The sequence below is a fragment of the Panicum virgatum genome, chromosome 7K, assembly GCF_016808335.1.
Source record: "Panicum virgatum strain AP13 chromosome 7K, P.virgatum_v5, whole genome shotgun sequence".
Classification (NCBI taxonomy): Eukaryota; Viridiplantae; Streptophyta; class Magnoliopsida; order Poales; family Poaceae; genus Panicum; species Panicum virgatum.
The window spans coordinates 27,098,911-27,112,280 of NC_053142.1; the positions used below are offsets into that span (position 1 = coordinate 27,098,911).

General features: G+C 47.9%; 1 protein-coding gene and 1 non-coding gene across 2 annotated transcripts; one reads left to right on the plus strand and one right to left on the minus strand.

The window, feature by feature from the left end:
• Positions 1-3,181: 3,181 nt before the first annotated feature.
• Positions 3,182-3,320, minus strand: LOC120643235. The gene has a single exon (XR_005662923.1). It is a non-coding gene; the product is annotated as a small nucleolar RNA Z247 (small nucleolar RNA).
• A 7,375-nt stretch (positions 3,321-10,695) lies between these two features.
• Positions 10,696-11,199, plus strand: LOC120642979. The gene is made up of 2 exons (XM_039919527.1): positions 10,696-10,988; positions 11,070-11,199. The coding sequence occupies exons 1-2, from the start codon at positions 10,749-10,751 to the stop codon at positions 11,190-11,192; spliced, it is 363 nt and encodes a 120-aa protein (XP_039775461.1). The 5' UTR covers positions 10,696-10,748; the 3' UTR covers positions 11,193-11,199.
• The last annotated feature ends 2,171 nt before the right edge of the window (positions 11,200-13,370 follow it).

The following is a 13,370-nucleotide window of genomic DNA, read 5'->3' on the forward strand; positions in this document are numbered from 1 at the left end:
AAGGAATTGACACACCTTGTTAACTGCAAAATGAAATGTCTGGCCTGGTTAAAGTGAGATACTGAAGAGCTCAAACAATACTTCTATACTGTGTTGAATCTTGTGGCCCTAACTTTTGACTATTATGTAAAGATAGCTTTTCAGAAGAAGATAATGGAGTAGTCACAGCCTTGCAATTCATCATATTTACTCGTTGAAGTATCTCAGTTGCATATCTTTCTTGTTTTAGTAGCAGATCTCCTCCAGACTGTTTTACCTCAATGCCAAGAAAGTAATGTAAATCTCCCAAATCCTTCAATGCAAAATCACACTCTAGGCTCTTCAATAATGCATTGGTAGCTGCTTGAGATGAGCTTGCCACTATAATGTCATCGACATAAACCAACACAAACATTGTGCAATTTTTCTTATGAAAGAAGAAAAAGGATGTATCACCCTTGGATGGAATAAAGCCAAGTTCTTGAAGTTTATGACTCAAGCGAGAATACCAGGCATGAGGTGCTTGCTTGAGGCCATAAAGAGCTTTATCCAACTTACACACATAGTGTGGTTTATTTATATCTTCAAACCCTGGTGGTTGTCGCATATACACTTCTTCCTCAAGCACGCCATGAAGGAATGCATTTTGAACATCAAGTTGATGAAGAGACCAGCCACGGGAGACCGCAATTGACAAAACAAGCCGAATAGTTTCAGCCTTTACTACTGGACTGAATGTGTCTTCATAGTCAATACCATAACGTTGCTTGTATCCTTTAGCAACAAGACGAGCCTTGTATTTATCCAATGTGCCATCTGCCTTCCTCTTGATTTTAAACACCCACTTACAATCAACTATATTCTTGCCCCGTTGAGGTGGAACCAAGTGCCAAGTTTTATTCTTCAAGAGAGCATCAAACTCGACATCCATAGCAGCTTTCCAATTTGGATTATGCAACGCATCCACAACAGTATGAGGTTCAGAAACATTAGCCAAGTAGCCATACCGTATAGTCCCATTGGTGTATGTCTTGGGCATATGCCGGCTTGTAGACGGGTAACTAGGCGCTGTGGCGAAGATGCCAGCGGTGCAGCCGCAGGGGATCCAGCCGGCACAGAAGATCCTCCTGTGGTTGCCGCCTGATCCGATGCAGATCCTCCATGTCCCCCATGCAGCGGAGACAGGGACACGGTCGGAGTCGGAGTCGTGGCGCCCGCACCAGTCGACGACGGACGCGTGGACGGTATCGGCGACAGGCCGCTAGGTGTCGAAGAAGGAGCGACTGGAGCAGAGCGAGGCACAGCCGGAACAGAAGCGGCCATGGCCGGCGCCTGATCCGAGGAGGATGCGCTGCCAGATGCTGCAGGAGAATCCGCCCCGGGATCTGTACAGGAGTTAGCAGCGCCAAAATGTCCTGGGAGCATGAAATGACGACAATTTTCGCTGGGAAAAAATTCTGACACCTGCAAATCTGATGATGCCTGCACAGGAGAACCATCTGGTGGCTCATGAGACGGGTTAGTCGAAGAAACAGCAGAATGATCAACAACATTTTCATCCCCGATCGAGGAAGGATTAAGAAGAGAATCTGGCAATAGAGAAATTTCAGCACGGATGCGTGCTCCTGCATTCGGATGAAGCTTGGAAACGGGAAATAAGGCTTCATCGAACATGACATCACGAGATATGTAAACACGACCCGAATTAACATCAAGGCACTTGTAGCCTTTACGAAGAGGACTATAACCAAGAAAAACACACTGAGTAGACCGAACGGCTAGTTTCTTGGTGTTGTAGGGTCGAAGGTTGGGCAGCAAGCACACCCAAAGATACGCAGTGATGTATAATCCGGATTAGTGGAGAAGAGGCGTTGGAAGGGTGTGGTTTGGTTAATAACACGGCTCGGAAGGCGATTGATCAAATAGACCGCCATGAGAAAAGCTTCATCCCAAAACTTTAGGGGCATAGATGCATGAGACAGCAGTGAAAGACCGACCTCAACAATGTGGCGGTGTTTACGCTCAGCAGAACCATTTTGCTGATGAGCGTGAGGGCAGGACACATGATGTGAAATGCCAATTCGCTGAAAGAAGGAGTTCAAACGTTGATACTCCCCACCCCAATCAGTTTGCATAGCAGCAATTTTCTGATTAAATAAGCGTTCAACAAGATTTTGAAAGTCGTGAAAACGCTGAAAAACTTCAGATTTGTGTCGAAGGAGATAAATCCAAGTAAATTTGTTGAAATCATCAATGAAACTAACATAATAATTGTTTCTTCCAACCGAGGTTAGAGCAAGATCCCATACATCAGAAAATACGAGATCCAAAGGATTATTCGACACACTAACAGACTTGGGATAGGGCAGTTGATGGCTCTTCCCTTGTTGACATGCATCACAAATGGTCTCTTTATTGGAATCGGAAATAAAGGGGATTTTATTCTTGCTAAGGATCTGCTGGACGACAGGCAGCGACGGATGACCTAGACGGTCATGCCATGTAGACGCAGGAAGCTTGGTGGCACCAAAGGCTCGTTTAGGTGGTATAGACTTCAAGGGATAGAGACCCCCTCTACATCTGCCTCGAAGAAGAACTCTTTTCGTTTCCTGATCCTTGACAAGAAAGAAATCGTGGTGAAATTCTAAAAAGGCATTATTGTTAGCGGTAAAGTGATGAACAGAGATCAGATTTTTGTTGGCCGCAGGTGCATAGAGAACTTTGTTTAAAAGAAGTTAACGGTCAGGGGTATGAACAGTGCTTTGACCAATCTGTTGAATCTCCATACCTACACCTGAAGCTGTGTGGATCTGATCATTGCCAGAGTACTCATCACGCACGGAGAGCTTTTCCAGATCGCCGGTGATATTGTCAGTCGCTCCGGAGTCGATGTACCAATTGGTGTCGATGCCGTAGGATGTAGTCGCAGATGAGGCACTCTTGTGCTCCGTAATGCCGGTGAAGGAAGCGTCGAAGCTCTTGTAGCACTTGATCACTGTGTGGCCCTCCTTGCCACACAACTGGCAAACGGGACGATCAGAACTCCCATTGCCGCCCTGCCGTCCATTGCGGCGGCCACGGCCGAAACCGCCGCAACCACAACCTCCTCCTCCGCGTCCACTGCGGGAATTGCCACCCCTGCGTCCACCACGGGATGCAGAGTTGGCAGACGAGCCAGAGCCATGGAGCAGATCCATACGCTGCTCGAAGCTTGTCATCTGCGTGAAGAGCTCCCCAGCGGAGATGGGCTCCACGCACGCAGCAATAGCAGATACCAGCGGGTTAAAGTCGATGTCGAGACCCGCTAGTATGTAGGAGACGAGTTCATCATCTTCAAGCTTCCTCCCTGCAGATGCCATCTCATCTGCAAGGGTCTTCATCTTGGCATAGTACTCGGCGACAGTGGAGTTACCCTTCTGCGCCATGGAAAGAGCCATGCGCGTGGAAATAACACGCGCACAGGACTGTGACGCGAAGTAGTTGTCGATGGCGACCCACACACCGCACGAGCAGATTCGGCAGGGATCACCTGAACAAGGATGTCCCGAGAAAGAGATGACAGCATGTAGTTGAGAACCTGCTGATCTTTTACCTCCCACTTGTCGTAGGCAGGGTTAGGGATCGGCGTGGCATCGCTGGAGCTCGTAGGAACCATCTTCTCTGGCGCAGTGACGGAGCCATCGACGTAGCCGGACATCTGCGCACCTCTCAACGCAGAGATGACTTGGGCTCTCCACAGCGGGTAGTTGTTCTTGGCAAGTTTCTCCGTGACCGGATAGCCAAGAGAAGGCACAACTGCGGAGGATGGGATGAGAGCCATGGCGCAAGCGAAAAAGAAAACTAGCTCTGATTACCATTTGAGAATGTGTTAACGTGATGCCTTCTCAGGCTCACGGCTTTGTGTTAAATAGGCCAGGATGAGCTCCTGGCGTGGCGCTTACAATCTTGGAGTACAAGACAAGTAGATACACAACACAACCAACTTCCTATATAAGTAGCTAGAGGATCTCAACAACACACGAAGCCTAGCCTATCCTGAACTCATATCTTAACAATCCCAATTCCCAAGCCATTGGTACATGCGTGGGCCTGGCGGACATGCTCTCCTGGTGCTGTGTAGGGCACCGGCAGCTCGCGCTTGGTGAGTGGCAGCGACTGGTGAACCCAGCATCGTATTGGGGTGGCCCGGTGCCGGGAAGGGCACCTTTGTGTCCGCAACTGACGCCATCAAGTGATCCATTTGCTAGCGTCGTGTGTGCGTGTATGTATCACGACCGCAGCGAAGATACACTCAATGCTTTTGTGTCTATGTGATTATGGCTGGGTACACTTGACTGCATCTGTGATGCTATCTCTGAAGTTGATTGCAGTCGTCCATCAGCTCTGATCCATTTCATTTGATTTTTTTTTGCAAGTTGCCACTGTTGCTTGTAATGCGATACTGATCATCATTTGTGATGAGCGTAGTGGTGCATGGGCAGGAATAGGTACGGGACAGGCAACAAAAGGTGAACCGTCCTGCCGCAGTGCGATCTATACTGATCATCTGCCTTGCCTCGACACATGCATATCACCGGGCACAATAGAATTTGCGTTGCTTTTCTTTGCTCACCATGTGCTCAAACTTGTGAACGTGTAGCCATACATGCATTCCCCTATGAAGCCCAACAGATGTAAGTTCTCCAAAATGATTGACATTTTCTTGTTTTTTGGCTGCAACATTCGGTTCTAAACTAGATAAATGGATGTGATCTCTTGTTAAGTACATAATAGATGCTTATTAAGAAAATGCTTCTACCGTTATCCATTTTAAACCATTGATATTTATCCTTTTCCTTGAGAAAAACAACACTTTCCCCGTTCTAAATTATGTGTTGTTTTAACTTTTCTAGATGCATAATTTTTACTATGTACCTAGAAAAGCCAAAACGGCCTGTATAATTTGGAACCGAGGGAGTATGTGCTATGACATCTTGAGTTTGATCTTATCAAATGCAACATATTTACTTTTCTCGAAAACATATTCCTTGCATATTATACATTACTACTGATGTATCCAACATGTAAATAGGGTAATGCATTATTTTGTTGAGTTTGATTACCATCATAATGTAGCAGGCGTAGATATCCTATTTTGTTTTGAAATTTAATGCGACAGAACAACTGTATGATAATTTTAATAAACTGTAAGAAGGCATATATGAATAGCATAGAAACATTTTGTTCAATAAGAAGCCACTACACTTGTGAATTCAAGTAGTATAGTAAAAAAATGTACAATATGTACTCAACTCAAATGACAAGAATTATATTACTGATCTCACCTACCTGCCACCATATGTATTTGTATATACTGTCCATATGTATACCTCATTGAAAGCTTTGATAGAAGCTCAGCAGAAAACGTAGCAACTGATGAGGACTAGAAAAAACTAGAAGGTAAGGATGGCACTGGCAATTAGGAGTGTGAGGTGGCAGGAAAGAAACGGGTACGAAATGTGCATGACAATGGAAAATAACGCTATAGAACTGGTGCAACTCAGGGCGCCATAGCAGTTCACAATCCAAAATTTGCTTCGGCCAACAAAGATTAGGGGTGAAAACCAAGAGTCCAAGATGCGAACCTGTAATAGAATCATCATCAGCTACTATCATTTCCTTGCCTCACTACCGGAAAACGAGTATTTGCCGAGTGTCGAGGCCTTTGCCGAGTGTCAGACCACGGGCACTCGGCAAAGATGTGGTTTGCTGAGTGCCAGGCCTCGGGCACTCGGCAAAAAAGCGGCACACGGCATGTCCGGGATTTGCCGAGTGCCGGCCGTCGGCAAATAATAGCACTCGGCAACGCGTCACCTTTGCCGAGTGCTGGCCAGGCGGCACTCGGCAAAGCCTGCGCACGTGCCCAGCACGCGCGCCCGCCGTGCGCCGCCCGTCAGTGGGGCTGACGGCGTTAAGTCTTTGCCGAGTGCCTCCACCTGGCACTCGGCAAAGGGGAAACGTTGCCGAGTGCGTTGGCCTGGCTCTCGGCATAGTTTCTTTTGCCGAGTGCTGGAGCCGAGGCACTCGGCAAACTTGGTTTAAAAAAAAAATTGGGCCTTCAAATTTTTTTGGTCCCCACTTAAATTTTATAATCTAATCCCTAGTAATATAAAATACTTTTATTGATTTGTTTACTATTTTCCTTTAATTTTTTTGTTTGCGGGGAATATTCGGTTGAAGTTAATTTAAAATTAGAAGTGTGTCGAAATTTCGAAATCAATGAATGGAAATTTGATATTTATGTACCTGAATCAAAACTGATGCCATATGCGCTAAAGAACTTAAAAGTTGAAGCATCTTTATCAAGAAACTTGATCACAAGCGTGTGCACGGACGTTTGGAAAAAACCAAAAATAGCATACAATGTCTGAAAATCATGGGAATTGTGCAAATCTCTTGGTTTCATGCGAGGATAGAGTGGAAAAAAATTGACAGCATTTCGGACACATTACAAGGTACGCCGCTTATAAGCCGGAGGATCTCCGAAAAAGTTTCAGAGAGATGCGTAGTATCCGATTGGATTTGAGGTTGAAATGAAAGTCGCATATGATTTTCAACGTGAAACTTTTTATATAGAGAAATAACAACAAAATATGTGTCCTCTGAAAATTTGGTTAATTTTTTATTTTGTTATGTATATATAAAATTATTTTTGGCACTCATTGAAAATCAATATATATATTTAGTTTCAACTTGATCTTTAAACACATGAAATAATAGGGTTTTTTGCATGAAATCATGAACCATAAATTGTTGCATTATTTTGGCAAATTATTTAGTTGATAGTCACTACATTTTTGTTACATACCTCATCAAAATGAATTTGTTGATATAAATTAAATTTGACTTTAGAAACACCTGAAATAACAGGTTTTCTTGCATAAAATCAAGAAACTTGAAATACAAATTGTTGTAATTTGAGTTTGAAATAATTATGCATGAAATAATGTTTTTTTTGAAATCATGGTTTATCTGGATTCTAATTTGCAGTTTATTGTAACAAATTTGTTTGCTGAGTGCCACCTCATCCGGCACTCGGCAAAAAATGAAACAAATATTTTTTAAAAACTTTGCCGAGTGCCGCCGATCTGGCACTCGGCATATACGGTTTTGCCGAGTGCCGGATCGTGACACTCGGCAAAAAAGCGCAATAACCCCGCGCCCAGACTTGTCACATTTTCCTCCCAACACCGCCCCGCGCCCACGCTCCCGACCCGCAGCACCGCACCGCCCCCGCCCCGCCGCCGCCGGACGCCTCCCCGCCGTCGCTCCCCCGCCGCCATACAACGCGCCGACGACCCCCAGCCGCCATACGCCTCCACATCGCCTCCCCCCAGCCTCCCTTGCGTCCCGTGGCAGCTCCCTGCCGCATCGCGCCGCTGCCGTCCCCCCCGCCGGACCGTGCCCCCGGACCGTCGCCGACCCGCGCCGCTGGCCTTCCGCGCCACGCCGCGGCCGTTGAGCCCCCGGCCCGCCCCCGCCGCCGACCCGCGCCGCCCCCGGACCGCGCCCCCGCCGCCGACCCGAGCCGCGCCGCCACCGCCCCGGCCTCGTCGCCCCGCCCCGCCCCGCCCCACCCGGGCCCGCGCCGGCACCGCCGCTGGTCCGTGCCGCCCCGGGCCGGGCCGCCGCTCGTCGCCGCCTGGGGCCACGCCGGCCTGCGCCGCCGCTGCCACAGGTCCACGCCGCCCCCGGACCGCGCCCCCGCCGCCGACCCGAGCCGCGCCGCCACCGCCCCGGCCTCGTCGCCCCGCCCCGCCCCGCCCCACCCGGGCCCGCGCCGGCGCCGCCGCTGGTCCGTGCCGCCCCGGGCCGGGCCGCCGCTCGTCGCCGCCTGGGGCCACGCCGGCCTGCGCCGCCGCTGCCACAGGTCCACGCCGCCCCTGGACCGCAGCGCCCCAGGCCCGCAGCGCCGCCGGCCGCCCCTCCACGCCGGCAAGGCCGCTGGTCTGCGCCGCCCCAGCCGAGCCACCCATGGCCCGCAGCGTCGCCGGCCCGCAGCTCCACGCCGGGAAGGTAATTTTTTTAATATTTTTAGTTTATAGTTTAATTGTTTATATTGTTAGTGTATATAGAATTTAGTTTTTTTAATTGTTATTTATATTTTGTTTATATCAAATTTAGGTTATTTAGTTTATTTTTAGATAGTTATTTATAGTTTGTTTATATAGAATTTAGTTTATTTAGAATTTAGTTTATATATATTCTTAGTGTATATTTTTAATTTGTTTGTTTATTTAGTGAAGTATACATTTATTTAGTTTATTTTAGTTTACAATCGAAATATTGATAACTAATTTAGAGTTTAGTTCATTTGGATAATGATATGTAGTTAGTAAATCATGTTTGTAGATCGCGTAAACTAGTTAGGCGTCTCCCGTTCGGAAGAGATACGACTGGAGATATGTAGTTTTTTCTGCATATCTTTAACGTTTATGACGTGAACGGATATCGCTTCCACACGATGACATACGAGCAGAGTCGACCCAATCGAAGAACAACTAATACCAGCGTTTTTATGCCAGGTCAAGACGGAGTCGAGTATTACGGAAGAGTTGAAAAAATATACGAACTCAAGTTTCATGGTTCTGTACCGCTCACTCCAGTCATTTTCAAATGCCATTGGTTTGATCCAACATTAACAAGACATACCCCTAGTGTTGGCCTAGTCGAAATTCGATAGGATTCAACGTTACAAGGAGATGATGTGTACATTGTGGCTCAACAAGCCATATAAGTTTATTATCTCTCATACCCGTGCCAAACCGACCACCGTCTTCGGGGTTGGGATGTTGTGTATAAAGTATCGCCACACGGCAAACTACCTCTCCCAAACAACGAAGATTACAACAATGATAGAGTTTTTTCAAGAAGAGGGGCTACAAGGGAGTTTCGAGATAGACTTCTCCGACGAGATCGGAATGGAAGTCGACAATAAAAGGGAAGTTGACGAGGAAGGTGGAGATGAGGTTCAAAATATTCAGGACTTACAATTACTAGAGCGACTACGTTTAGGCATAGAAAGTGAAGACGACATTCCTCCTTCGGATTCTGCTGGTTATGTTGACATAGCTGATAGTGATGATGAGGATTACGTTCCAGCTAATCCCGATTATGATGACTACTTCTAAAACATATAGGACTCGCAATATTTAATATATATTATATTAATTTGTAGTTATATTTTCTTTATTTTCATTTATTTGCAAGTATTGTTTATCTTGACTAATTCGTTCACTCCTTTTTATTTCAGGTAACTAAACAAAGATGCCAGGCGGTCACAAGATGACTTGGCTGAGCTCCGTGTACAGGGGCAGTGGTGGAGGAGGCGGTAGTGGGTCCGACGCACCTGAGGGGTCCGGGAGCCGTAGTGTTCGCAAAGGTGGTGGAGGAGGGGGAGCGAAAGGGAGACGGAGAGGGAGGGGTGGAGGAGGAGGTAGTGGGAGTGGTGGAGGAGGTAAGGTGAGGAGGGGGAGGAGGGAGAGGACCCCTTCTATAGAGGACGAGGAGGAGGAGGAGGAGGAGAGGGTGGAGGACCAGGGGAGCGAGGAGGAGGAGGAGCACGTGGAGGGGGACGAGGAGGAGGACGAGGAGGAGGCCGAGGAGGGGGCGGCAGGAGGTGAGCGGGTGGTGTGTTTGCGTGGACCGTCGCAACTCCCGCGACGTCCGATACCTCTAGCGAGACGCCCGATGATTCGGCCACTAGAGCCTAAGTAAGTATGTTAGTACTTATTTATTATGCAATACATATGTTTAAAATCACAATACTAACTAAAATTTTACCTTAAACACTCTTGCAGGGGGTGGTTTTTTGTGCAGCCTGGTGAGCACAAACGGAAGCCCAATGGTATCTTGGGTCTTCTGTGCCGGCAGCATTTCCCCGGGCTCGTGATGCATGCTGGGGTCCTGGAGCCGGCATACACGTGGGACCACTACATGGCCAGCCCGGACGCTACTGGTCGTGAAGGAAGGAACTTCACCACCAAAGCGAGGCGGGTGGTTGGGGAGTTGTGGGTAAGTAATCCTCGCACTAAAATGATCGAAATATCGCATTTTGTTTCAATTTTTCGAATGATGATTGCAATTATCTTGTGGGTATATATGCAGGATTTCTACAGGTGCGAGGAAGGCTATGAGGCCCGAGCGAACGAGCAGGCTCACGAGGCTTGCTACAAGCTGGTGAAGGACATGCACTACGAGGCGTGTGTCCAAGCCGTCGTTGTGTACTGCGCCGAATTCGAGAAGAGGATCGTCAAGAAACCAGCCGCAAGGGACATCTTCCTCACGCGAGACCAGTACTTAAGGGTAAATAAATGTCATATCTACTCATTTATCTTGTATTTGATATTACAATATGTCACGCACTTCATTACGTTTAGGTGCCTCCGAACTGGTGCGCAAACAAGGCCGAGTGCTGGTCTATGATGGTGGACAAGTGGATCAGCGAGGAATGGGCCCGCCAGCATGCCTTATGCCGAGAGCGTCGCTTGATGATGCCGGGTCTGGCACATCATCAAGGAAGCCTTAGCCTCGGCGAGTACAAGAAAACTTGGCTAATCATCTTGTTGACTTCTTGGCAGTCGGAGTCACATCCAGGTCAGTCTTGCAACGACTTCACGGCGTACGCCATGTCTCACATGGGCAGGGCGACGTCGGACGTGGCCTACAACCCTGCGGCTCCACCAGAGGCCTACACAAACCCAAGCATCCACGCGCGCATCAATGCATACATGGAGGTGGGAAGGGCGCTCCACGGGGAGACTTGGGATCCGGCCACCGCGCCACTCTCCGGAGAAGCCATCATGAGGGCGGGACAAGGGAAGAAGCACAGGCGGTACTTGATCACCAACAGCTTGGTCGACACGGCGAGTACGCCTAGTCTCTCGCAGCTTAGGGCAAGTACCACCGACTCGACCCCGCCCATACGCCCACGGCCTGAGACTTCAGTGTCCAGCGTGCACCAGAGACAGGTTAGTTTAGATTTAGTTGTCGTTCTATGATTAAAATGAAACTTTGCTTCGTATTGTAACATGGAGGTTAAAATCTTGTAGGCCGAGATGGAGGCAAAGTTTGAGGAGGAGAGGAGGCGCCGAATGGAGATCGAGGCCAAGCTGGAGCAGGAGCGGAAGCTGATGGAGGAGCAGTCGGTTATGTTGCACAGCATGGTCACCTAGATGCAAGGACTTGGCGCGTCGATAAACTATGCGACGCCGCCTCCTCCCTTCGCCTTACCAGCTCAGGCTTACTCTCCTGCAGGACCTTCTGACACTCCCGTGAGTATACTTTGTTTGTAGATATTATTATATCTTTGTTATTCTTACTCAATTTATGTGTTTCTATTTGCAGAATCAGTCGTGGAACGCATCGAACGACCCTCCTCCGGACCAGAACTCGCCGGCGGCCCCGTGGCAATCTTGCCCCCCCCCCCCCGCCCCCCACCTGACCGTGAGTGACACCTGCTCGTAGCTTGTACACTAGTGGACTTGGCGTGTCGATGGACTCTTAGCTTGTGACATTATCTTGTGGACATATTTTATGTATTGGACTATATATATGTGATGGACTCGTTCTATGTGATGTATTGTCTATCGGACTTGTGATATATGTGATGGACTCGTTATTTGTATCGATGCTATTCTCGTATTTGTCAATTATATATTTGTTGTTATAACTGCCTGTAATGTCCCTGCATTTATATATATTTTTGTTGTATTTATATAGAAAAACAGAGAAAAAAGAAATAAAATTTTTTTTGGCAACTTTGCCGAGTGCTTATGCAAAAACACTCGGCAAACTTTTTTATAAGTTTGCCGAGTGCCAGGACCCAGCACTCAACAAAGCGACCACGTGGCGGGACCCTGGGAGGCTGCTTTGCCGAGTGCCAGGCGCCGACACTCGGCAAAGTTAGTACTTCGCCGAGTGCCTGCCGTTAGGCACTCGGCAAAGAGCCCGCCCAGAGTCGCGCCACGTGGCTCCTATGCCGAGGGCCAAGGCTCTCGGCAAAGTCTTTGCCGAGTGCCCGAAATCCGACACTCGGCAAAGACCCCTTTGCCGTGAGAGGCTTTGCCGAGTGGCGTTTGCCGAGTGTTACACTCGGCAAAGCGTTTGCCGAGTGCAAACTGGCTTTTGCCGAGTGTAACCGGCACTCGGCAAAGCCATTGAATCCGGTAGTGCCTGCTATATGTGGAACATCATTATGTATACAGATACGAAATGGCATGTGTTGAACAAGTCAGATACAAGATGTGATACATCATGCAGGGAACTAGAACTAAGCATCTCTAGGTTGATATTTTGGCAATACTTGCATCAACAGTGGTCTCAGAATGTGCATTTTCTACTGGAGAAAGAGTTGTGATCGAGTGACCATACAGCAGAAAAGTGAAAAAGTTGAGGATCAGATCAGAAGGATTATTGGTTAAGATCAGATATAGTACACATGATAACATAGCAGGAAATATTGCGGTGGATGACTCTGATTGCATCTAACTGTGCTGCATCGACTCTATAAGTATTATTAACTGATAGGGATTCAGCATTCTTGCAGTTCGATATGTACTTCTTTATTTACACATGTATTAGTTAACTTGTAGAGTAATCCTTGATAGATGGTATTATAGTTAGTTTCTTACTTTCTTCCATACACAAGTTGATGTTGACTATTTTCTAAAAAGACTAGAAAAGTTGATATTTTAATAGCAACAACCTGCATGCAATTTTAATTGCAATGCTGAACAACACTCAAAACCATGCCTGTCATATTGCTTTCATTGGAGTACCATGTCGCTAGTGTTCATCAGGAAACGTGGGGTGCTGGTGTCCGAACGCCATGAGCTCGCCAGGTAGGTTGGAACTTGGAAGGGCAGCAACGCATATAGAGGCTGCCGTGCTCCATGCGCGGGTTGTAGGCCCAAATGCGCCCAACGTGTACTGCTGGATTGCTCAAAGAAGGTAACACCTAGGCCATGTGGATTGCTCAAAGCAGCATCTGGCAAGGGGAGTTAGCAGTTTGCCTCACTTTACCCAGACTAGGGGGCCTCACCTAATCACCTTGTTAGTAAAGGCGAGGCCAAATAACATAACTCTCTTGGAAAAGCAAGCAGGAAGCTAGCCAGCGCTGTTGCTGTGTTGCGCTTGTAACCCGGTCCTCCAGTGCATCTCCAAGCGTCTCGAGCTCCGGCAGTGCCTCGGGTACCTCGTCATCGACGTGTGGCCGCTCAGGGCGCCTTTCGAGCTGTGCTACGCCCTGCTGGGACCTTACTGCCTCCTTGCAAACCAATTCTTCCTGCCAAAGGTAATAATAACCTTCTGTCGTCAGTGTACCATCTAGTATTCTTCAGTGACATTTTATT